We start from the raw sequence: 26,192 nt of genomic DNA, 5'->3' as shown, positions 1-26,192 counted from the left end.
TCCCAGAAATTTGGAAAACTCAGCAGTGGCCACAGGACTGGAAAAACGTGAGTTTTCATTTCAATCCCAAAGAAAGGCAGTGCCAAAAAATGCTCAAACTACCACACAATTGCACTCATCTCACACACTAGTAAAGTAATGCTCAAAATTCTCCAAGCCAGGCTTCAGCAATACATGAACCATGAACTTCCAGATGTTCAAGCTGGTTTTAGAAAAGGCAGAGGATCAAATTGCCAACATCCACTGGATCATGGAAAAAGCAAGAGAGTTCCAGAAAAACATCTGCTTTATTGACTATGCTAAAGCCTTTGACTGTGTGGATCACAATAAATTGTGGAAAATTCTGAAAGAGATGGGAATACCAGACCACCTGACCTGCCTCCTGAGAAACCCATATGCAGGTCAGGAAGCCACAGTTAGAACTGGACACGGAACAACAGACTGGTTCCAAATAGGAAAAGGATTATGTCAAGGCTATATATTGTCACCCTGCTTATTTAACTTCTATGCAGAGTACATCATGAGAAACGCTGGGCTGAAAGAAGCACAAGCTGGAATCAAGATGGCTGGGAGAAATATCAATAACTGCATCCTTAGTTTATAAGAAATTGTCAAACTGCTTTCCAGGGTAGCTGTACCATTTTCCATTCCTTCCAGCCATGTATGAGTGATTTGATTTCTCTGCATCCGTATCTCTGTTCTTTCCATTGTTCTTTCTCCTTCTTAATGCTCCAGAATTCTATTATACTTTTTGTTAGAAGATTTTCCTATAGCCATTTTAAGCATAAATCAGTTAGTGACAAATACGTTTGGTTTTCCTTTGTGAATATCTATTTTTTCTTCATTACTGGAAGATAGTTTCATCAGATATAGGTATGAGGGTAGAGTCTTTTCTCACAGCATTTGAATAACATTTTACTAACAGAAATGTTGCTCAAAGTAGAAACCAGCCAGGAAAATGACACTCCAGTGATGAATCAACCACCTTTATTGGAATATAACAGAGATGAAGATGCTTCATATGTCCTCATCCCTTCCAATTTTGGTGAGTTTGTAATGATACATATTATAAGTAGCACTATTTAGGTTTTTTTAACACCCTTGATATGAGCTTTTCCTAATTAAAAATTGTTTTTTTTTTAAAGAAAATTTTAGCTGCACATGCCATTATATGAAACGAGTCGCCAGTCCAGATTCTATGCACGATACTGGATGCTTGGGGCTGGTGCACTGGGATGACCCAGAGGGATGGTATGGGGAGGGAGGAGGGAGGAGGGTTCAGGATGGGGAACACATGTATGCCTGTGGTGGATTCATTTCTATATATGGCAGAACCAATACAATATTTTAAAGTTTAAAAATAAAATAAAATTTAAAAAAATAGAGAGATTTTGTGTATACTTTACCAAGTTTCCCAGAAAGATAACACCTTGCAAAATTATAATACACTATCAGAACCAGGGTATATACATTGATAAAATCCACAGATTTTATTGAGCTGTCTTTAGTTTTATGTGTATTTGTGTGTGTTTATGTTTGTGTATGTGATTTAGTATTATATCATTTTGCAACCTGAATACATTTCCATATCCTCCATCACAGTCAAGATTCAGAACATTTCCATTACCACAAAGATTCTCATTTTTGCCCTTTAAAACCACCCCTACCTTTCTTCTCTCATGCTCCTACCCCTACCATTCCCTGTACCTGCCCTCAGCAACTACTAATCTGTTTTCATTCTTTATAATTTTGTCATTTCAAGAGTTTTATATAGACTTACATAATATGTAACCTTTGGGGATTGCCTTTTTCATTCACCATAATTCCCTGGAGATTTATCTAAGTTGCTGTGTAGATCAATACATTTTTATTGTTGAGTACTCCATGGTATGCATGTACCATCGTTTATCTGTTCACCAGTTGAAGGATGTCTGAGTTGTTACCAGTTTTTGGCTATTTGCAGTAGAGCTACTGTGAATGCTCATGTATAGGTTTCTGTATGAACATCAGTTTTCACTTCTCTGGGCTAACACCCAAGAGCACAGTTGCAGGGTCCGATGATAATTGTAAGTTGAATTTTGTAAAATACTGCCAAACTGTTTTCCAGTGTAGCTGTACCATTTTATAGTCCCACTAGCAATGTATAAATGATCTAGTTTCTTTGCATGTGTATTTCTACTCTTTCTTCTTTATTATTAATATTTTTTAAAAGTTTTTTATTAAAAAAATTTTGGGGGGTGCTGCACCACATGGCATGTGGGATGTTAGTTCCCCGACCAGGGATCAAACTCATGGCTTCTGCAGTGTAAGCACTGAGTCTTAACCACTGTACCACCAGGGAAGTCCCTTTGTTCTTTCTATTGTTCTTTCTTCCTTCCTCATGCTCCAGATTTCCTTTCTTCATCATATCCTTTTGGTCAGATGATTTTCCTTTAGCCATTTTTAAGGGTAAGTCAGTCGTGACATCTTTTTAGTTTTCTTTTGTCTAGGGATGTCTTTATTTTTCCTTCATTTCTGAATGATAGTTTTGTTTGAAATAAAAATTACTGTTGAGATTTCTTGTTTTTCAGTACTTGAAAATGTTTTCCTTATCAAAATGTTGTTCAAACAGAATCCAGCACAGAAATGAGTTCTGAAGCAGAGAATCATGGAAGTGTAATAAAAATTGACAGTGACCAACAAACTGATTCAGAACCTTGCTTCCTAACTCCTGGATTTGGTGAGTTTGAAGTGATGCCTATTATGAGTAGCAATCTAATTTAGACCCATCAGCATTCTTAATATTAATTCTTAGTGATTGCTTTCCCAACATTAGACTTTTCATTTTGAGATATTTCAGAATCAAATGTAGTTGCAAGAAGTAATACAGAGAGGTCTTATGTACCCTTTACCTAATATCTCCCAATAGTAGTATTTTGCAAAAATATAGTAAAATATGACAACTAAGATTTTGAGATTGATATGATCTACAGATCTTTTCAGATGTACTCAGTTTTACTTGTATTCATGTGTGTGTGTGTGTTTAGTTCTCTGCACTTTTGTAAAGTGTTAAGGTTTGGATATTGACCACTACCAGTCATGATACAGAATTGTTCTGTCACTCTCAAGAACCATCTTTTGCCTTTTTATAAACATACCCACGTCTTTCTTGTCATTCCTTACCTAGCTTCATCTGCAATCCATCCAAATATTAATGTGTTTTCTCTATATATAATTTTGTCATTGCAAGACAGTGTTCTATTAATCAACTCATATTATTTAATATTTAAGTTCACTGGAGTTCAGTCCCTCAGTCATGTCTGACTCTTTGCGACCCCATGAACTGCAGCACCCCAGGCCTCCCTGTCCATCACCAACTCCCAGAGCCTATGCAAACTCATGTCCATTGAGTCGGTGATGCCATCCAACCATCTCATCCTGTGTCATTCCCTTCTCCTCCTGCCTTCAATCTTTCTCAACATCAGGGTCTTTTCAAATGAGTCAGCTCTTCGCATCAGGTGGCCAAAGTATTGGAGTTTCAGCTTCAACATTAGTCCTTCCAATGAACACCCAGGACTGATTTCCTTAAGGATGGACTGGTTGGATCTTGCAGTCCAAGGAACTCTCAAGAGTCTTCTCCAACACCGCAGTTCAAAAGCATCAATTCTTCTGCACTCAGCTTTCTTTATAGTCCAACTCTCAGATCCACACATGACTACTGGAAAAACCATAGCCTTGACTAGATGGACCTTTGTTGGCAAAGTAATGTCTCTGCTTTTTAATATGCTGTCTAGGTTGGTCATAACTTTCCTTCCAAGGAGTAAGCGTCTTTTAATTTCATGGCTGCAATCACCATCTGCAGTGATTTGGGAGCCCAGAAAAATAAAGTCAGCCACTGTTTCCACTGTCCCCATCTATTTGCCATGAAGTGATGGGACTGGATACCATGATCTTAGTTTTCTGAATGTTGAACTTTAAGCCAACTTTTTCACTCTCCTCTTTCACTTTTATCAAGAGGCTTTTTAGTTCTTCTTCACTTTCTGCCATCTGGGTAGTGTCATCTGCACATCTGAGGTGATTGATATTTCTCCCGGCAAGCTTGATTCCAGCTTGTGCTTCTTCCAGTCCAGCATTTCTCATGATGTGCTCTGCATAGAAGTTAAATAAGCAGGGTGACAGTATACAGCCTTGACGTACTCCTTTTCCTATTTGGAACCAGTCTGTTGTTCTATGTCCAGTTCTAACTGCTGCTTCCTGACCTGCATATGGGTTTCTCAGGAGGCAGGTCAGGTGGTCCGGTATTCCCATCTCTTTCAGAATTTTCCACAGTTTATTGTGATCCATACAGTCAAAGACTCCCTTTAGATCCATCCAAGTTGCTGCATGTATTAGTGGTTTCTTCCTTTTTTGTTGCTGAGCTCTGTTCCATGGAATTGGTGTACCATGATTTGTTTATCTGTTTACCTAATGAAGGATATCTGGGTTGTTTCCAGTTTTTAAGTATTAAGAGTAAAGTTGATGTAAACATTCTTGTGCAGGTTTTTGTCTGAACATAGTTTTCATTTCCCTATGATAAATGCTCAAGAGCACAGTTGCTGGGTAGTATAATTGCATATTAAGTTTTATAAGAAATAGGCAAACTATTTTCAGAATGACTGATTTTATAGTCCCACCAGCAATGTATAAGTAATTCATTCTCTCTGCATCCTCACTGGCATTTGGTATTTTCACTATTTTTAAAAATTTTATCCATTCTGATAGGTATACATTAATACTTTGTTGTGGGTTTGATATGCATTTGCCTTGGATAATGGTGTGCAGCATCTTCACGTGTGCTAATTTTCCATCTGTATGTTCTTTCTCTGAAATGTCTGTTCTATAATTTTTTTCTTTTTTTTACTGCTGTGTTTTGGGAGTTGTTTAGATATTTGGGATACTAATCTTTTGTTGTTTATGTGGTTTGCAAATATTTTCTTCCTATCTGCAGCTTTCCTTGTCATCCTTTCTACAGGTGTTTTTGTTTTGTTTTGCAGAGAGAAAATTTTTAATTTTTTGAGGTTCAATTTATACTTTCTTTTTATGGATTTTATACTTTTAGTATAGAGTCTATGAACTCTGTCTAGTCTTTGATCCCCAATTTTTTCTCCTATGTTTTTTCTAAAGGTTTTATCTTTTACAGTTCACATTTGAGTTAATTTTGTATAAGGTGTGAGATGTAGGTTGAGGTTCTTCTTTTTTTTTTTTTCCCTATGCCTATCCAGTTGCTGCAGCACAATCTTTCCTCCATTGAATTGCTTTTATTCAGTAATAAAAAACCATTAGATCTATTTCTGGGTTCTCTATTGTTTTCCACTGATTTATGTTTCTACCCCTCTACCAAACCACAACCTTGTGATTGTTGTTGTTATACAGTAAACGTTGTCATCAGGTAGAATGATTCCTCCTACTTTATTCTTCTTTTTCAACAATCATTTAAAATATTCTATAGTACCTGTGCCTTTCCATCCTCATTTTAGAATAAGCTTGTTTATGTTTCCCCCCAAAATTGCTGGGATTTTGATGGGAATTATGTTAAACCCACAGATCAACTTGGGCTTGTAGATTCCTTTTTGGGGGGAGCTTTTTAATTGCAAATCTAATTTCCTTGATGGTTATAAGACTATTTAGATAGTCTCTGTCAGAGAAGGCAATGGCACCCCACTCCAGTACTCTTGCCTGGAAAATCCCATGGATGGAGGAGCCTGGAAGGCTGTAGTCCATGGGGTCGCTGAGGGTCGGACATGACTGAGCGACTTCACTTTCATTTTTCACTTTCATGCATTGGAGAAGGCAGTGGCAACCCACTCCAGTGTTCTTGCCTGGAGAATCCCAGAGACGGGGGAGCCTGGTGGGCTGTGCTGTCTATGGGGTCTCACAGAGTCGGACACGACTGAAGTGACTTAGCAGCAGCAGCAGCAGCAGCAGCAGATTGTCTCTGTAATCTTGGTTAAGTTTTAGTATTTGTAATTTTGGGAGAATTGGTACAGTTCTTCTAAGTTATCAAATCTGTGAGCGTAAACTGAATTGTAGTATTCCCTATTATCTTTTTAATGGCTGCTAAATATCCCATTGCATTCTTGATATTGATGATTTATATCACCTTTTTTATTTTTGTGAGTCTTTCTAGAAGTTTATTAGCTTTATTAATCTTTTTTGAGGTACCAGCTGTTTGCTTCTTTTCCTATTTTTCCTATTTTCATTTTCATTGATTTCTGCTTTTTATTATTTCATTATATTTTGTATATTTTGGGTTTCTTTTACTCTTCTCTTCACTTTTGGTGCAGGAGCTTTGATTATAGATTTGGGACTTTTTCCTCTCTTCTAGTGTAAGAATTTAGTGCTGTAAATTTCACTTTCAGTATCACTTTAGTTGCATCCCATATATTTTGATGTGTTGTATTTTTATTAAGTCCTATACATTTTATCATGTCCATGAAATGTCCTCTTTATGTATTAATTAGAAATATGCTGTTTATTTTCTAAGTGTTTAAAGATTTTCTTCTTTCTATTATTGATATCTAATTTGATTCCATTATGGTCAGACAATATACCATATATTAATCATTTCTTTTAAATTTGTTGAGATGTTTCTCTGGCTCAGAATGTGGTCTCTCTTGGTGAGTGATGCACAGGCATTTGACAAAAATATGTATTCTGCTTTTATTGGATGGAATGAGTGATAGTCACTCAATTGTGTCTGACTCTTGGCGACCCCAGGGACTGTAGCCTGCCAGGCTCCTTTGTCCATGGAATTCTCCAGGCAGGAATACTGGAGGGGGTTGCCATTTCCTTCTCTAATGAGAATCCTGTTGGTTGATTGTATTGTTTGGGTCTTCTATATCTTTGCTGCTTTTTCTGGTTGTTCCACCAGTTGCTGACAGGAGGGTGTTGAGGTCCTCAAATATAACTGTAGATCTGATTATTTCTCCTTTCAACTCTTTCACTTTTTGCTTCACGTATTTTGAGACTCTGTTGCTTGGCATATTAAAGATTGGTATGTCTTCCTGGGGGATTGAGCCTTTCATCTTTTTTGTCTCTAGTAACTTTGTTTGCTCTGAAGTCTACTTTTTAGAAAGATTTCTTTATTTTTGGCTCTACTGGGTCTTCATTGCTGTGCCTGGGTTTTCTCTAGTTTCCGTGTGTGGGCTTTTCTTTGCAGTGGCTTCTCCTGTCGTGGAGCACGGGCTCTAGGCAGGCTGGCTTCAATAGTTGAACTGTGTCCCCTGGATTGGCAGGTGGATTCTTAACCTGTAGATCACCAGGGAAGCCTGTGAAGTCTATTTTATCTGATATCCACATAACTACTCTTTTTTATTGTTAATATTTGCACGGTATATATTTTTCTATCATTTTACTTTCAATTTATTAGTGTAATTGAACTTATAGATTTTCTTATAGATGGCATATAGTTGGGTCTTGTTTTTATTCACTTTATCAATTACTGCCATTTAATTGATATGGTTAAGTCATTTACATTTAAAGTAATTATTGATATCAGCGTTTTAAGTCTGCAGTTTTATTATTTTTTCTTTGGTTCCTGATTTTATTTTTTGCATTTCTGTGGGTTACCTGAACATTTTCTAGTATTTCATATTGATTTATTTGTTTTTGAGTATATTGCTTCGTATAGTTTTCCTTCTGGTCACTCTGGGTCTTGTTATATATGTATGTGGCTTGTCACAGTCTACTGGTATCAACATTTTACTCCTTAGAATGATGTGTTGAAACTTTAACTCTAGTTTCCTTTGCCCTTCTCAATTTTAACTATCATTGTCTTAGTGTCAAATGGTATTCTCATTTCAGTCATTACATATGAATTACAAAACTCATAATAGTGTTGTATTTGCCCATATTTCTGCTCTTTCTGTTCTTTATTCCTTTTTATAATTGAATAATATTCTGATATTGAATTTACCAGAGTTTGTTTAACCATTCACCTGTTGAAAGACATCTGGGTTATTTAGTTTTTGGCTATTATGAATAAAGATGTTAAGAACACTCACATGCAGATTTTTGTCATCATGAGCTTCTATTTCTCATGATTTCTAAATGCCCCAGAAATTGCTGCGTCATGTAGTAATTACAGGTTTAGTTTTATAAGAAACTTCCAAACTGTTTTCCAGTTTGTTCCATTTTACATCTCTCCCAGCAAAGTATGAATGATTGAATTTCTCTGCATGCACTTTCCTGCTCTTTTTATTGTTCTTTCTTCCTTCCTGATGCTCCAAGATTCCTTCTGTCATCATAACCTTTCTGTTTCAAGATCTTCCTTTTGCCATTATTTAAGAGTAGGTCTGCTAGTGACAAACATTTAAAATTTTCTTTTGTCTGAGAATGTTTATATCCCTTTCAAACCTGAAGGATAGTTTCCTCTATACAGAATATGCAATTGAGACTTCTTTTCTGTTTGCACTTGTACCTGTAAAAATATTGGTGACAGAAGAAAACAGCACGGAAAACAGACCTGAAACAATGAGTCACCCAATTGTATTGGAAGATGACAATAGCCAAGCTTCTTCCTCATCATCTGTCCTCATGCCTTCCAATTTTGGCGAGTGTGCAGTGACACTATTTAACCTATATTCTTCAGCTTACTTGATACAAACTTTTTTTTCCTATTCTGAGGACAGGTTTTAGATGATATTAGTAATAAGGAATAATATTTATTGAGTATGTACTATGTGCAAGACACTGTCCTGATCAACTGACATGCCTCATCTCTATTAATATTCATAATGACTTCATGATGTAGCTACTTGTATTACCCACATTCCCAAAATCACAGAGCTGGTGAATGGCAGTTCTGGAACTCTAACCCAGTTCTCTCTGACTTTAAAGTTCATGTTTCTTAACATCTCTTGTGTTGCCTATCAAGCCACAGTGGCAGAGATGAGAACACCCCAGGTTCCATGGCCTCTAAGGTCAAGTCTTCCTAATACTTAATAGTTACATGTACCTACTTCTAAGTAGGTAATCTATTATTAATATCCATGGGTAGGGCTCGACATACTTTTTCTGTAAAGGGCTGCTGCTGCTGCTGCTGCTGCTAAGTCGCTTCAGTTGTGTCCGACTCTGTGCAACCCCATAGACAGCAGCCCACCAGGCTCCCCTGTCCCTGGGATTCTCCAGGCAAGAACACTGGAATGGGTTGCCATTGCCTTCTCCAATGCATGAAAGTGAAAAGTGAAAGTGAAGTTGCTCAGTCGTGTCTGACTCTTCCTGACCCCATGGACTGCAGCCTACCAGGCTCCTCCGCCCATGGGATTTTCCAGGCAAGAGTACTGGAGTAGGGTGCCATTGCCTTCTCTGGTAAAGGGCTAGATAATAACTATTTTAGGCTTTGTGGGCCATCTAGTGTCTGTCACACCCACTCAGCTCTGCTGCTGTAGTATGAAAGCAGCCACAGGTGTAGGTAAGTGAATCAATGTGGCTGTGTGCCAACCCAACCGTATTTACCAAAACTGGTGGTGGGATTGTCCTGTGGACTGTGGTTTGGTGACTGTCATCCCAGAGGAGACCCTTTTTCTTTAAATTATTTTATTACCCAAACTAGAAGAAACTTAAAAAATTGTGTTCTTTGTATAAAGTAGGCACTGTGATATGCTGTTGTTAGAAGTATAAATTGGTGAAAACTTTCTGAAGGGTAATTTGTTTAAAAATCTGTAAAAGTATTTATTTTACTTGACTCAGTAATCCCACTTCTATCCAAAGGTATAATAAAAAAGATTTGCATTAAGATTTTGGTACAAGAATTAATTTTTATAGACTTATGAGAAATTGGAAACAGTTCAATAAGCAATCATAGAGAATTAGTTACGTGACTCCTGGTATACCACGATATATGAGGCAGTAAGCATAACAGTTAAAAGCATGGACTACTGAGTCGGACTGCCTGTGTTCAAATCCTGGCTTTGTGTCTTACTAACTATATGACCTAATATTCTCTGACCTAAATATTAGTTTCTTTATCTGTGAAGTGACAAAAATTATAGTGCCTACTTTATAGAATTGTGAGGATCAAATGGGATAATTCATTTAAAGCTCTTAACACAATGCACAGAACATAAGTGCAACATAAATATCACTTGTCAGGAAAATCATGATGATAGGAATACAGACTTGGAAAAAAAAGAAAATGGAGAAATATGCAAAGTATAATGATAACTGGAAAAAAGCAGGATCCAAGCTACATATAAGGTATAGTTTCAGTTTTGTGTTGAGAAAAAAACAATAGAAAACATTAGGTTTGAGGCACTTGGCATAACACCAGACAGACTTAGCTTATAAAACTAGCTCTATAACCAGCAGCATGATCTTGTTCAAATAACTTACCTCCGTTGGGCTTCAGTTTCTTCATCTGTTAAGTGAGAATAGGTTGTTAGGATGATGAAACTGAGCTTATAGATGTAAAATGTTTAGCATAGTGCTTGATATATAGTAGATACTTTATAAATGCTATTTAAAAAATTTTCAAATTATATCCACTCACACTTTCTAAATTGTCTTCAGGGACCATATACTCACTCAGTAATATACCTCTGAGTGTACTTTTAGAATTTAGAAGGGAGCAATGGGATCTCAGAGCAACGTGATTGTATATGCACCTGTGGCCTAAGAATTAAATTTATTCAAGACAATGAACTGATTAGTTCAAGTACAGCAAATTCAAGACTAACAAAGGTGAAACCTGCTAACAGTTATGTAGATGGCATCAAATAGACTCATTTAAGAAAAAGATGAAATAAGTATAGAAAAAAATTCGCCCAAGTAGAAAATTTGTGAATTAAAAATCAATTAGCTTAATATTCTTAGACTTTATTGGTAACCTTGCATGAAAAAAACAAGGATTTTAATTTTCCCCTATATTTTTAAAGGATATCTTGGTGATCCAAGAAGAAATGTGACAATGAGTGATACTCATTTGATGGCTGTACAAAAGAAGGCCATACCTAGGCACGCAGCCTGCTACTTGGTTCGTATTTTGTTCTCCAAGGAAATCCTGACTTCCACCTCAGTAGGTATCAGTTCCCAAGGTTGCCAATCCCTGGATCCAAACAAAATAGCTGCAATAAGAGGTATGTAGGGACCTCCTTGGAGGTCCAGTGCTTAAGACTCTGTGCTTCCACTGCAGAGGGTGTGGGCTTGATCCTTGGTCAGGGAACTAAGATCCCACATGTCACACAGCATGGGGGAAAAAAAAAAAGATGTATGTAAAGTCATTATAGGATCTTTGCTCATTTAGTTATCTGATGGGTGTTATTGATAGTTGAAGAAATAATGAAGTGTGTGTAAATCTTAGAACTGTTCACTTTTTCACCTTGTCTAACCTAGATTTTTACAATTTAGTAGTGTATAATGGGTAGCAATTTCTAAAGAATAAAACGTGTTCATAGACTGATCAAATAAGGTAAACTTTATTGGTTATAGTTGCTTATGGTTAATACTAGGTCAATTCTTAAACTTTATTGGTTATAGTTGCTTATGGTTAATACTAGGTCAATTCTTCAGTGCTGAAACTTGGCACTAAAAAATAAAGAAAAAGCCAAAATAAGAAAAAGTGGGAAAATAAAGCACGTTTCATTGCTAGGAACTGACAACACAGAAATAGCATCTCATAATTAATCCACTCTGGCCTCCTGCCTTCTTGTCTTCCAGTAATGTGTATGGAGGTCCTGGAACTCATAGGCACTAAGAATACAACAATGAATAAGTAGTTCTGACCACAGGAGTTCACAGTCTAGAAAGGGGCACATTGGGGAAACAGATCAATTCCATTCCAGTGTGGTAATGTGGAAACTCAGAGAGCAGAGCACCTACTTTGAGGGTATTAGGGAGGACTTCCTAAGGACAAGACATTTAGAAAGATTCCTTAGCTACATAAAGAAAACAGGAAGAGTATTCTAGGCAGAGGGAGTAGCTTGTGGGGAAGATAGACATGTAATATGCACAAGTAACTGGATCATGATGTGATAATGTTTGTAATAATACTGTTTTCTCCTTACAGGTTTCCTTCTGTGTTTAGATCTAATTTATCCATAGGGTTATTAAAGGGTATTAACACCTGAAATAATTGACTTTTTGTAACACATTTTTTTCTCTAAAGCACCAAAACCTCATCATGGGCTCCTTAGGTCAGTGTTTTAGGGAATTGCACATTAGAAGAAATGAGATATTCAGCTAAGCATCCTCTTTGAGTAGAATTCCTAAACTCTTAGTTAGAGAAAAGAATGACAATGAGAAAGAGAAAATTTCAGTATTTTAAATAAAATTTTTTGTCAGTTTCTTTGTTCTTTCCCTCTTAATTTTCGTGAATTCTTGGTGCTATTTGCAGAACATCTGGCAGCAGTTTTTCCCAACTATGATTTGAGTGAACATGGAGAAGAGTGGCAAGCCTGTATTTCCAGTGTCAATTCTCTGATCTGCAATTTAAGTTCAAGAATACTAGTAAGTGATTTTTTTATCTAAATATGGTCACTGCTGTATAAGTACATACTGCATACAACTCCAGAACTGATTGTATTGACATACAAGATCTTCAGTCCATGTGCTCAAATTCTTGTTTATTTAATTTAGAGGCAAGGTGTGTTCTCTTGCATCCTGTCTGTTTATTTAACTCTTTGACATTTTATGCCCCATAAAAATATCCTAAAGATAAAATAAATACAGTGTTATAATTAGTATATTTCAAGCCAAGGGTTACACCAGAAAAAGATTTCAACTACAAAGATATTTGGCAAGTCTTTTTCAGGATCCCACTGAGTAACACATAAAAGAGCAGACTGTGGTGCTACTTAGCTGTTCTAATGGTAGTTAGGAATGGCACAGAAGAAAAGGAAGGTACTTCATTACTTGTTCACCTTCAGTGATGGCAGAAACTGGTGAAAATGATGCATATCATGAGGTTAAGTTTTCACAGATATTTTATAATCTGTATAGCTACATGGTAAGTGGGACTCTGACTTCTCTCTCACGATCCTGTCTTCAGAGTGCATTTGAGTTTTTTTTTTGTTTTTTTTTTTTTTTAAACACAAACAGGTCAGTAGGGAAGAGAGTCATGTCTATTGCCTTCTGATGAAGCATTTAACATAATGACAATTCCTAACTTCCACCCACCTCTCTAAAGCCTCCATTTTATTCTCACCATATCTAGTCACTCCTGTGTCTCTAGAGTAAGTTGATGGAAACTGTTTGCCAAGAATATTTGTAGCTGAGCTTATATTTTCTTGGTGAATGGCTTGATTTCAGTGATAACTCAAGCACCATCTGTATGAAACCAAATCTGCTTATTTTTCACATTCCCTTTTATATCCTACAAAAATTACACCTTAAACATTTGAATGTAAAATTATGATACTGCCTGGAAATGGTAATTTGAATATTGCTTAGGCATCAGAAGAGAAGCAGCATCTGCCAGTGCCTGCTGTGTCCTTAATTAGGAGGAAGGATAGGTCCTTACTACTCAAAGTGGGTCCGTGGACCAGCAGCAGCACTGGAAAGCTTGTGAGAAATGCAGTCTTGAGTTTCATACCAGACTAACTGAAGCAGAATTTGAATTTTAGCCAGACCCCCAGGTGATTTTTGTGCACATTGAAGTTCTAGAAGCCCTAACCTAGAGCAGTGGTCAACTCTAGGTGTATGTTAAAAACATGTGAGTCACTTAAAAAAAAAAGTAATGCTGGAGCTCTCCCACTCCCTCCACCAGAGATTCTGGTTGAATTTGCCGTGAGTGGGGCCCCAGCACTGCTTTAAGAAAACACAAGATCTCTAGGGTAATTCAAATGCTCAAATGTACAGCCAGATTAGAAGACCACTGGGGAAAGAGAAAAAAAAGAAAAAACAACCTCAAAGTTGTCATCTTTGAGAAACTCATGTATTCATTTATTTATGATATGTTCATTAAGCACTTATTTTGTGCCAACAACTGTTGTTTGTTGTTGTTTAGTCACTAAGTTGTGGTGTCTTGACTCTTTTTGCAACCCCATGGACTGTAGCCCTCTGTCCATGGGACTCTCCAGGCAAGAATATTAGAGTGTGTTACCATTTCCTTTTCTAGGAGATCTTCTTGACTCAGGGATTGAACAATCGTTTCTGGCATTGGCAGGCAGATTCTTTACACTGAGCCACCAGGGAAGCCCATTTAGTTCATTAGACTGCTACTAAATCCCCCAAGAGCCTACTCATTGGAAAAGACCCTGATATTAGAAAATATTGAGGGCAGGATGAGATGGTTGGATGGCATCACCGACTCAATGGACATGAGTTTGAGCAAACTCTGGGAGATGGTGAAGGACAGGGAGGCCTGGTGTGCTGGAGTCTGTGGGATTAGGAAGAGTCAGACAGTGATTGAGTGACTGAACAACAACAAAGTCCCCCAAGAAGCAGCGAGTCATGGCAGCTGGAGGAGGAATCCACCTATAGTTTTATTTCATGCCACACAGGATTCATGTGCTTCAGCCCAGCTGATTAGAAACAGTTGCTTCCTCATCACCCTGGAGGGCTCTGGTAGATGATGAAGCATGTCCGTATTTTCCCACTATGGGACTTTGTTTATAGATACAATTTTGTGTTTCAACAGAAAACTGTTGATAAGAATGGAGGGCCTACCAAACACAAAAGAGATTCGAATGATGAAAGAGATGGTGATGACGGTGCAAGTAGTTTCCAGGTTTCTCAGCCAGAAGCTATCTCAGAAACAAGAGAACATGGGAATTCTCCCCAGAACAGCAGAGCTTTCCCTGAAGGAATTCAAGAACCTTCCACTGATGGTACAGCAGTCTCTTCTGAAACACTAGGTGAGTGTTAAAATTCTCTTGCTGATAAATGTTGAATCTCAGTGATACATTTGTGGGGCTTATATTTTTCTGTTTACTTTTATGTGTGTTTGAAAATTTTCATGAGAAAGCTAAACAACTTAAATCTCTTGTATCTGTGGTTAATGAACTATAGAGACCTAGTTCTGAGACTGATAGTTTTTAACATTAAACTAAGTCTAGTATTTTTCCTTTGAAAAGTGGTTCTCAGCTGATTCCTTTGACTGGTGTGAACTCTCTCAGGTTAGTCACCTTTCTCTGCAGGTAAAAGAGGAGCTACAGCTGGATGGTCCAGGAGCAGTTCGGGGTCTTGCTCTGTGTGTGCCAGGCACATTGTAGATGCTTCATAAAGTGTTTTTGCATGAATTAATGAATCTCGTTCATCAGAACACTGGCCCTCACTGCTAGCTAAGTGGTGGAGGCATAGCCTGCTTTGTTAGTGTCAAGTAGAGTGGGTTCTGTAGGTGACTGTGCACTCACACCTTGCATTGCCTTTCCCCAGGATGCTGGAATTTAGTGGCACCTGAGGTAGGAAAACTGTTTTCTGTCTTTCCCTGGCCCTCCATATCAGCCCTAAGTAGACTATTACCTATGAATCTGATCAGACAAAATTATTTAAATAATGTATCTTTATAGTATATTTTTTCCATTATAATAAGGCTGTATGTACACCATGGAAACAAACTCTGGTCAAATTATACCACCACAACAAAATCACTGGGTGAATAGTTCCTAGATTAAAAGGAGCAGAGGACACACAGCCACAGGCAGGAGCCTGAGCAGCCCTGAGACCATGGCATCTGGGGTCCACTGATATCTCTGGGGCTCTGTGTCTGTATCTTCCATGATTTTTAGGTTCTAGTTTTCTGTTGTCATTGTTCAGATTCCCAGGAGAGGGAATCCAGTTTGGGCAGCTTAGGTCACAGGTCTCTGACCCTGACTCAGCTAGAATCAGAGGACAGGACAGCTAAGCAGATGGTGAGCCAGGCAGCCATCACAATTTATGTGTAGTCTATTACGCCATTTTATTGAAAACTGGAATATATTTCGGAGGAAAGAAAAGTTTCCACAATTAAGATACCTTAACAAACTATTGTGGATGTTTTAATTTTCTCCCAGCATTTTTTTCTTATGAACATTTTAAAGACTTATGGTCTCCGTATAATTACTCTTCTTTTAAATATATGTTTTTCCTTAAGAATATCCAGTCTTCATAATCATTTCATTTTAACAGGCATATAACATTTCATTGAGTAAGTATAACATAATTTATTTAGCTACTTCCCTCTTTTTGTTGTTATTTTTTGTTTTTCATTTGAGGACTTTTTAGAGAAAATCATCAATCATGAAAATCATGCCACCAAAAAAGAAGAATTGTACATATTTTGGATTCTTTTAAATTACATCCTCAGAATTTGAATTACCAGGTTAAATAGTATTTACCTTTTTTTCTGAACTCAATATATATTGCTAGATTAACCTTACAGATGTTAAGTCTTTGGACCCACTGAGTGAATTTTTAAAATAATTTAATCTCTCTTGCCAATTGTTGGATCTGGGTGATTCAACAGTTTATACTCTCACCCCTTAAATGATGGATTTCCAAGATGAAAAATATGTTTATTGTAAGAATCATATGTTTGTCTAATATATTTTCTTGAACAAGTAATTCTTTGTTATATGTACAATATAATATTTTTAAGTATGGTTAATTTAATCACTATGGACTGAAGAAAGACGGTAATGATTAGGCTATAGAGTTGAGAAATAAAAACAGGCTTAAAATTTATTTTTAAGTTCAAGTAACTTATCTAAAATACAATATTCTAAGATAAGTTTGTTGATATTTGAATGATAAACAATACCAAATAAAAAACCCTACATTTAAAAATTATAAATATTTTAGTAAGAATCATGATCCTTAATTTTGAAAAAGCCTTTTTTATAAGTAGGAAAACAATTAAGGAAAACTAGTTAGAATTTTTGATGCAATAAAAATTAATTTTAAATAATTACTTAGAATTTGTTACCAAATGTAATGTTAAAACTGATTATATCCTAAAAGGTAGCAGAGTACTGAATTGTTCTCTTAACAATCAGAGCATGTACCATTGTATCAGGAGTGATTCCTGTCTCATTTCTAATGCTGTCTCATGATACACTAAAAAGTTAAAGCTTTAATTTTTTTAGCCTCTCAATTTCTCATTTTTTTAATTGTAGAAATTTTTATTTGAACTTCATTCCATTGATAGATCAGCTTAGGTAAAACTGACATCTTAACTATACTGAATCTTCCAATTCATTAGCACAGTGTAATAGGCAGAATTCTGAGGTGACTTCAAGATCGCTGTTTGTGCATTGTGCATGCTGAATGCATATCCCCTTGAGTGTATCCTGCTAATGAATGTTAAATCCACTAATCCACACTCAAGGGGAAATGCAAGCTCTCAAATTCTTGAGCCTTGAAAGTTCAGCAAAATCAACTTTTCTATTACAACGTTTTAAAAAACTTGAACCTAACATTTGCCATGAAAATCGACATCTTTCTCTTTTGCTTCTAGAATATCTTGGAGATCCACGTAGAAATATACAGATGCCAAAATCACTTCTGATGACAGCAAAAGAGAAGTCTCGCCCAGATCTGTCAGCCAGATACCTTATTCTCAGCCTGTTCACAGAGGAAGTCCTGATAAATAGTGTCCATGGCAGTACGGAGTTTGGAGTGTACTCCCTGAACGCCAATAAGATTAATGCTCTTCGAGGTTTGTTACATGTTGAATATGTGAGAATAAATAAAAGCAAAGTGTGTTAGAGAGGATAAAGAAAAATTTATTCAGTTTGTGTAAGTTTTGAGGAGAGAGGCTGCTCTTTTACTAATTCCATTAGGGTGTGACAGGAGCAGGTTCATGAATGTGTTTCTTTTTGCCTTTGGGTTCTCGGGGCTAATTGCTCTGTCTTGAGCAGCATTATTAGAACAGGAAAGGCATTATCGACTGTGACTTCTGGTATGGACTGCCAGATGAATGGAAACTCAAACACCTTCATTTACTGGGGATCAAAATTGAAGGCTGCTGGGCTTTATCAGTTTGCAGAAGTGTCAACAATAGTACAGGAGGTTAATTTGCTAGTTTTCCCTTGTGCACATGAGCATAGTATAGTCTTTATCTATGACATAAATAGATGAAATAATAAAGCTTCCAGCAGCAACTCTGTGAAATATTAAATTTAGACCAAGCAGTAAACAGAATATTTCTTACTTATGTCACTGGTACCCAGCAAAGATACAGTTCTGAGCCCTGGCCTAATCTCAGTTGGCTGGTTCCTGCCTTCATATCACACGTTGCACATCCATCAGATTTGAAGAACACTTGTGTTTCACACTACACTAAAGAAATCTGACTTACAGCACCTTTTGTAAGCATTTGCTATCTCATCTAATCCAGTTGTTTTCAAACTTTTTTTTTATTGCAACCCATAGTAAGAAATATGTTTTACATTGTGACTCAGTGTGTGTGTGATTTTTTAAAAAACTGAAGCAAAAATTTCACAAACAAAACTTACTCTTTCTATAACAGTTATGTTTCAATATTTTCTATTCTATTAACTTTTAGTAAAAAAAAGTGCTGCTATTACTGATTTCACGACCCAGAAATTGGTCACAACTTGCAGTTTAAACATCACTGAACTAACCCACCAGGCAAAAAATCAAAACCCATTTCCTCTTACCTTACAGTAAAAAAAAAGAACAGTTTGTAACCAGTTTGGAAATGAAGGTGTTTATAGAAGAAATAATCTTTCTAATTAAAAAAATGTGTTTTAACTGCTGATTGCTGATTGGTATCAGCAATGGGTAAACCTCATTATTCTTCTATTCTCATTTCACTTTTTATCCTAAGATTTTATAATTTGGAGGGAACTCTTCTGGAAATTAGTAGTCACTGATAAATATGTCCAGAAGCCAAAGATATTGATGTCATATAAGAAACTAGTATGTGATGCTCTCTGAGAGCTCAGTTATAATTTAAGATCTCTTTAGAGAATGGTCCATATGGAGAAAGTTAATAGGCTGTATATTTGTAATGAGCAAACAACCCTTACTCCTGCCCCTCTCCCCTCCATTTCTATTATAGCAATAGGAAGTACATTAGGTCCTCTAATACAGCAAATCTTTCAGAGCAGGCATTCCCACCAGCATCTGTCACCTTTGATTCACCATATCTCTTTACTGTGGGATTTTTCAGTGGAGACTAACTCTGGAGTTAAGCATTTCTTATGTGCACAACCAAAATCTTTCCCCACTAAGAAACTTTTATGACTAATGTTTCAGATAATACATTTTGGGAAACAACCAACCAATTTCGGTTCCTCATTGCAGTCAATAATAAAATAAAAGCTTTCAATAGGAAGCTTTGCAGGTACTTGTCTTCCAGTCTATTATCTGTCCCAGTTTTGCTGTCTTTGGGAGATGGGACAAGCCTGCTTTCCATAACTTCTTTTTTGTTAATAAAAATATGAAGCAGGATAGAACTTGATGCTGAATCCAGTGTTATACCACTAAAGCCTCCTTCCAGGCTACCACTGATCTGTTAGCCCTTTGAATATGAAAGCTTTTTTACTTTGTCACATGACATGCTAAAAAATTTGGACATACACTGTGTTTATGGCATTGTCTTGATTTCCCAGCCTGTTATTTAAATTTTAAAAATCTATATTATTTGACCAGAATATATTAAATATCATCACTTCAACATGTAATCAATATAAAAATTACTGACAAGATCAGATCAGATCAGATCAGTCACTCAGTCATGTCCAGCTCTTTGCAACCCCATGAATTGCAGCACACCAGGCCTCCCTGTCCATCACCAACTCCCGGAGTTCACTGAGACTCACGTCCATCGAGTCAGTGATGCCATCCAGCCATCTCATCCTCTGTCATCCCCTTCTCCTCCTGCCCCCAATCCCTCCCAGCATCAGAGTCTTTTCCAATGAGTCAACTCTTTGCATGAGGTGGCCAAAGTACTGGAGTTTCAGCTTTAGCATCATTCCTTCCAAAGAAATCCCAGGGCTGATCTCCTTCAGAATGGACTGGTTGGATCTCCTAATAGTTTACCCTTTTTCCAGCCTATTAATCCTATTGAAAAGCAGATGACATTAATGTAGCCAAGTAATGCTGGCCTGTAGTGATTGCCAGATCTTTTTCTAAGAGCTCAAAGGTCCTTAGGAAATTACCTAAGAAAGTATCTAAGAGCAGCTCTGTTCTTCTGGTTAACACCTGTCTTCCCCACCTTTCCCTTTGTCCTCCCACTTTCTCTAAGAGTGCTCCTTGAGGTATGTTGCCCTGTCACATTTTGTTACAGAAGTTTTCATTTAACTGCAAGATCTAAAGACTCTTATTTCTTTTGTCTGAGATAAACCAAGCAGTGGCAAAGAATTTAGCAGTCACAGCTTCTTGCCTCTAAAATTATGAAAGACACTGCAGCCTCTGGTGTATTAGAGCCTTATTATTAATAGCATGTCTTTATGATACAATGAATAACATGCTAGATGTGTGTTTGATAAATTTAAGAATAAGGAAAGTTTATATTGGGCACTGAAGAGAGCAGAAGGTTTCCATCCTGGTTACATAGTAAGATGATGGGATATTGGTTTGTGTGTGTGTGTGTGTGTGTGTGATTGAAGAATGGTGCTATTTCATATTATTATCCTTTCAGATGAAAAGATTGTTCAGCTAATTTAATGAAAGTTACAGTCCATGTGTTTTAATTAAAGTCTTAATGACCTTTTCACAGAAAGAGAAATAGTACTAAGGTTGAATAAATTCATTTCTCTGAGAAGTGATTTCTAATTAATTGTCATATTTTTGGACTTTACCACCAGAGTTTCTCCAGGAAATCTACCCGACTTGTGATCTATCAGAAAATGGATACGACTGGAAATTGTGTGTGATGGCTATCAATAGTTGTATCTATAGTCTTAGATGTAACCTGGAGTGGCCCACATATGAAATACAGTTACTTCCACCAACAGCTCCTTCAACAGAGTCCAAGCCAAAAGATCCCGACTTAGCTGACTAAATGTTAGCCATCCAACCTTTTCTTTTTTGCTATTGTACCACCCTGTAAGTTTCTCAAGTTATTAACTCCAAAATTAGCCTGTTGTAGTAGCATTGTAGATCAGTATTCACACTTAAAGAAATAACCTACGTTCTTTTTTTGCCCACAAGGAAGGCAGAATTGCATTAGGAAGATAGGCGATGTTTCATTTTATGAGTAAAGTGATGGGCAGTATTCCAATAAGAACCTCTCAATAAGAGAATGGTAGTAAACTCCTAAAGATTGTTATTATTGCTGTTTTAATGTAGAGTGAAAATAGTACATTTAGTTCTTAATGACAGATGTAATCTGAGTGTTAGTGATGCAGATATAAGTAGTGACATAGAGCCATACTTGGTTAGGCGAACCATAATACCAAGCATGGGAACTTGCTGGTATTGACACTCAGTATGTCAAGTGATTCTGCAGTACAGAGCTTGAGTTAAGCTAGATTGTTATTATTGCTGTTTTAATGTAGAGTGAAAATAGTACATTTAGTTCTTAATAACAGATGTAATATAAGTGTTAGTGATGCAGATATAAGTAGTGACATAGAGCCATACTTGGTTAGGCGAACCATAATACCAAGCATGGGAACTTGCTGATATTGACACTCAGTATGTCAAGTGATTCTGCAGTACAGAGCTTGAGTTAAGCTAGATTGTTATTATTGCTGTTTTAATGTAGAGTGAAAATAGTACATTTAGTTCTTAATAACAGATGTAATCTAAGTGTTAGTGATGCAGATATAAGTAGTGACATGGAGCCATACTTGGTTAGGCGAACCATAATACCAAGCATGGGAACTTGCTGGTATTGACACTCAATATGTCAAGTGATTCTGCAGTACAGAGCTTGAGTTAAGCTAGATTGTTATTATTGCTGTTTTAATGTAGAGTGAAAATAGTACATTTAGTTCTTAATAACAGATGTAATCTAAGTGTTAGTGATGCAGATATAAGTAGTGACATAGAGCCATACTTGGTTAGGCGAACCATAATACCAAGCATGGGAACTTGCTGGTATTGACACTCAGTATGTCAAGTGATTCTGCAGTACAGAGCTTGAGTTAAGCTAGATTGTTATTATTGCTGTTTTAATGTAGAGTGAAAATAGTACATTTAGTTCTTAATAACAGATGTAATATAAGTGTTAGTGATGCAGATATAAGTAGTGACATAGAGCCATACTTGGTTAGGCAAACCATAATACCAAGCATGGGAACTTGCTGGTATTGACACTCAGTATGTCAAGTGATTCTGCAGTACAGAGCTTGAGTTAAGCTAGATTGTTATTATTGCTGTTTTAATGTAGAGTGAAAATAGTACATTTAGTTCTTAATAACAGATGTAATATAAGTGTTAGTGATGCAGATATAAGTAGTGACATAGAGCCATACTTGGTTAGGCGAACCATAATACCAAGCATGGGAACTTGCTGGTATTGACACTCAGTATGTCAAGTGATTCTGCAGTACAGAGTTTGAGTTAAGCTAGATTGTTATTATTGCTGTTTTAATGTAGAGTGAAAATAGTACATTTAGTTCTTAATAACAGATGTAATCTAAGTGTTAGTGATGCAGATATAAGTAGTGACATAGAGCCATACTTGGTTAGGCGAACCATAATACCAAGCATGGGAACTTGCTGGTATTGACACTCAGTATGTCAAGTGATTCTGCAGTACAGAGCTTGAGTTAAGCTACACTGTTTCAGAAGGGCAGTATGGCTTACATATAACCAAAAAATTTTGCAGATTCTTAATTTCAGATTAATTCATCCAAATTAGTCTTTGGCTTCACTATTCACTATTATTTTGCAAATAATTTTACAAACTATTAGTAATACAGTTAATATATAAACGTTAATTTATACCCTAGGCAAGGTTAACTTTCAAATTGTACATGCAGATTTAAAATTTGATTTGTATTTTGTGGTATCTCAAATATTTCCTGTATTAGAAGTAGAATTACAAAAACAAAAACTGCATATTTGCAGAAATTTTTCAAGATTTATATAGTTAGCTCTATTATGGTGTTTGTTTACATTAGTTACTAGACCAGCCCCGTCCAATAGAACTTTCCATTGTGTTGGCAAAATTCTATGATTTTACATTGCCCAACATGGTAGTAGCCACCTGTGGCTTTTGAGTACTTTGAGATGTGGCTACTTAGATGTAGGAATTACCTTTTAAATTGTATCTCATTTTAGCTAATTAAAATTAAAATTTAAATAGTCACATGTGGATAGTGGTTATTATATTAGATAGCACAGATTAGAATGCACATTTTTTTAAAAAGTGTTTAAAATTGTCCCCACAGTTTGAGTCATAGTTATATACACACTGGAGAAGGAAACAGCAACCCACTCCAGTATTCTATTCTTTCTTGGGAAATCCCCATGGATAGAGGAGCCAGGTGGGCTACAGTTCATGGGGTCAAAAAGAGCAGCTGAGTAGCTTTCACTTCACTTCCATATATACATAATTTTAATATCATACCCATTGAGCAAAATAAGTTTCATAAAGGTGTTTCAGATCTTATTTAAACTAAATTATACCTTTTGTATCCAGAACAACAACAATGTTCAAAATTTCACAGGTCAGTTTTGTTATTGTATTAGTCCAATATTAAACATTTAAAATGCCTGTTCATAAGACTTGTTTTTGATAAATATATCTTTAGTGTATTGTTTTCAAAATAAATACAATAAATAAACATCTTGTTTTCTTAATAGATGCTTTTTTTTCATGTAATTTTATAGAACTTTTACTAATGTCATCTATACCTATTCCCTGGTGGCTCAGATCATAAAAGAATCTGCCTGCAATGTGGGAGACCTGGGTTTGATCCCTGGGTTGGGAAGATCCCCTGGAGAAGGAAATAGCAACCCACTCCAGTACTTTTGCCTGGAGAATCCCATGGACAGAGGAGCCTGGCGGGCTAAAGTCCTTAGGGTGGCAAAGTGGACACTACTGAGCGACTTAACACTTTCTGCATAGCATTTTTAATTTAATGATAACATTTGCAGCCAGGTTCATTAATGTGGCACAGTTAGAATGTTTGCTTTCTTGCTTGATAAGCAAACAGAATAGTTTAATCCAGTAACAATAATTTACCATTGTGGGTATAACTGTAGGGATCTTGAAAACTTTGGAAATGTTTTGTCCTTCCTGGGTAAAACAAGTGTTACTAAAGCATATAATATTATTTTATACTTTTAATATTTATTTAAATATATGCCAATATTTTAATTTTGGTCAGCAAGGCTTCAATGTTTAGCTCTGGCTTTTACTTTCCTTTATAGCCCATATCCACATCTAGTGAAGTGATATCTTTGCAACGTTAGGCAATAGTGGCGATCTAACCACATTCACTCCTGTGTAGAAAAGTAAAGTGCTTGTCACTCCTTCCTTCACCCCAATTTATTTTAACTCACGTTAAATTTGCAATGAATTTTTTTCACCATGATTAAAAAATCGCCTGCACATTCACTCTGAGATGGAATAATTGGGAATCTCAAATGATCAGTGAAATTAATTTGAAAGATTGGCGGGTGACAGGTTTAAATCTCAGGACACCAACACAGATGGGCAAGAGACACTTTTTCTATATAACAATTCCTATTTTGATTTCACAGCTTTCAGGTGATCTCGCCAGCCGCTTTGGGCCAAGACCCCCGCCCCGCCCCGTCCACGGGAGTCCCCAGTGGGCAGGGCTAGGTTTTAGTTCACTAGGCTGCGCAGACCGGGTCGGGTAATGCCAGGCTTTCCAGGCAGGGTTCGGCTCTGAATTCCTCTCCACCTTGGGCGGTAGCACGGGACCCCTTCACGAGGTTCCGGCTGTTCTCGGGAGGTTTTCAGCCCCGCCAACCCATTCTCAGCTCCCGCACGGCTGGCGTCCCAGCGTCCAGGTGTCTGCTCCTCTGGAGAGACCGGCCAGGAGACGCTTTCCTCAGCGCTTGCCTGAGTAGGCAAGTCAGGCTCTGGGGCCGGCAGAAATCCTCGTTTGAGGGCCCCACCAAGGGGCCTGGTCAAAGTGCTGCAGCTGAGCGCAGGGGCTGCTTGGGACTACTGCTCGGGCGCTGCAAGTACGGTCTCAGCCCCGGTACAAGTGCTGGGTTGTTGCCAGGCCCTCGGCCCCTTCTGAGTCACAGTCTGACTCCCAGTGGGCAAGCCCTGTGGGGCGACACTGGAATAGGGGCTCCCACAAAGTGACCCACTTTGTCACTGGCTTCCTGCCACCACCTGCCCCCAGCCCCTTTCCCACCTGAGGACTCAGAGACTCGGGGGAGACAGCAGTGAGGAGCTGCGCGGGCATGGGGGCGGGGCAGGGTGGTGTGTGGAGCCTCTTCCCCGAACTTTCCACGCGGTATCTGGGGCTCTGCGGTGCAGAGGGTGCTTCAGCCTCACCCCCGAGTTCTAGGCTCCCCTCAGTGGTGTCCTCTTCACGAATGATTGGTGGTTCCTGTGAGGGTGAGCGAAGTCGGAGCGACCTGTGACGCCATCTTGATGACGTCGCTGTTAGGCTCGGGTTTCAGCCTCCACGCGCTGGAGTGGAAACTTAGCATTAGTTATTCAAGGCATGTGAGTTTCCTACAACTGCGAGAAGAGCCCCTAGGATGTGAATGCAGATAGTAGGTTGGGGAGAATACCAACTGGCGGGAGTTTTTATCCGTAGTTATAGGGGTCTTACACAGTGCTATGGCTGGGGAGAGGTTTCAAAATCGCTTTCTTGCCATTTTTCTTAGCCCTCAGCTGAGATAGCTAGTTGTCCCCTCTGCTCTTTAGTCGTTGGCCCAGAACGATCCTTATTTCTGTCCACAGGACCCATTGAGATGGAGCAGCTCTGATCTCTACTCCTTCTAGGTCCCCCTGGAGCTCATAGGAATTGTTTGGTTGCCACTTCATTATTTTGCATCACGGGAAATGGGTTTTATCCATTTCTCCATATACTTCTTCTTTATATTTAATTTTTAAAATGTATGTTTGGTTGTGCTGGGTCTTTGTTGCTACAGGGGCTTTTCTATAGTTGCGGCAAGTGGGGGCTACTGTCTAGTTGTGGTGCTCAGGTCCATAAGACTGATCTATACATCAGTGTCTCTTTTGCTGTCTCGTACACAGGGTTATTGTTACCATCTTTCTAAATTCCATATTTATGCGTTAGTATACTGTATTGGTGTTTTTCTTTCTGGCTTACTTCACTCTGTAGAATAGGTTCCAGTTTCATCCATCTCATTAGAACTGATTCAAATGTATTCTTTTTAATGGC

The 26,192-nt window shown here is 37.6% G+C and overlaps 1 protein-coding gene across 1 annotated transcript in view; it reads left to right on the top strand.

Moving 5' to 3' along the window:
* Positions 1–23,329, top strand: part of BEND2 (BEN domain containing 2) — a 64,642-nt gene extending 41,313 nt beyond the window's left edge. The window contains exons 23-30 of the mRNA XM_027534750.1: positions 926–1,045; positions 2,612–2,719; positions 8,399–8,569; positions 10,893–11,093; positions 12,350–12,462; positions 14,594–14,810; positions 17,390–17,590; positions 20,709–23,329. Coding sequence (XP_027390551.1) covers positions 926–1,045; positions 2,612–2,719; positions 8,399–8,569; positions 10,893–11,093; positions 12,350–12,462; positions 14,594–14,810; positions 17,390–17,590; positions 20,709–20,905 — 1,328 coding nt within the window. The 3' untranslated portion in view covers positions 20,906–23,329. The remainder of the gene's footprint in view (positions 1–925; positions 1,046–2,611; positions 2,720–8,398; positions 8,570–10,892; positions 11,094–12,349; positions 12,463–14,593; positions 14,811–17,389; positions 17,591–20,708) is intronic.
* Positions 23,330–26,192: the final 2,863 nt, after the last annotated feature.

The sequence above is a fragment of the Bos indicus x Bos taurus genome, chromosome X (genome assembly GCF_003369695.1).
Source record: "Bos indicus x Bos taurus breed Angus x Brahman F1 hybrid chromosome X, Bos_hybrid_MaternalHap_v2.0, whole genome shotgun sequence".
Classification (NCBI taxonomy): Eukaryota; Metazoa; Chordata; class Mammalia; order Artiodactyla; family Bovidae; genus Bos; species Bos indicus x Bos taurus.
Note: the sequence above shows the minus strand (reverse complement) of the source record. Positions and strands in the feature narration are given on the sequence as shown.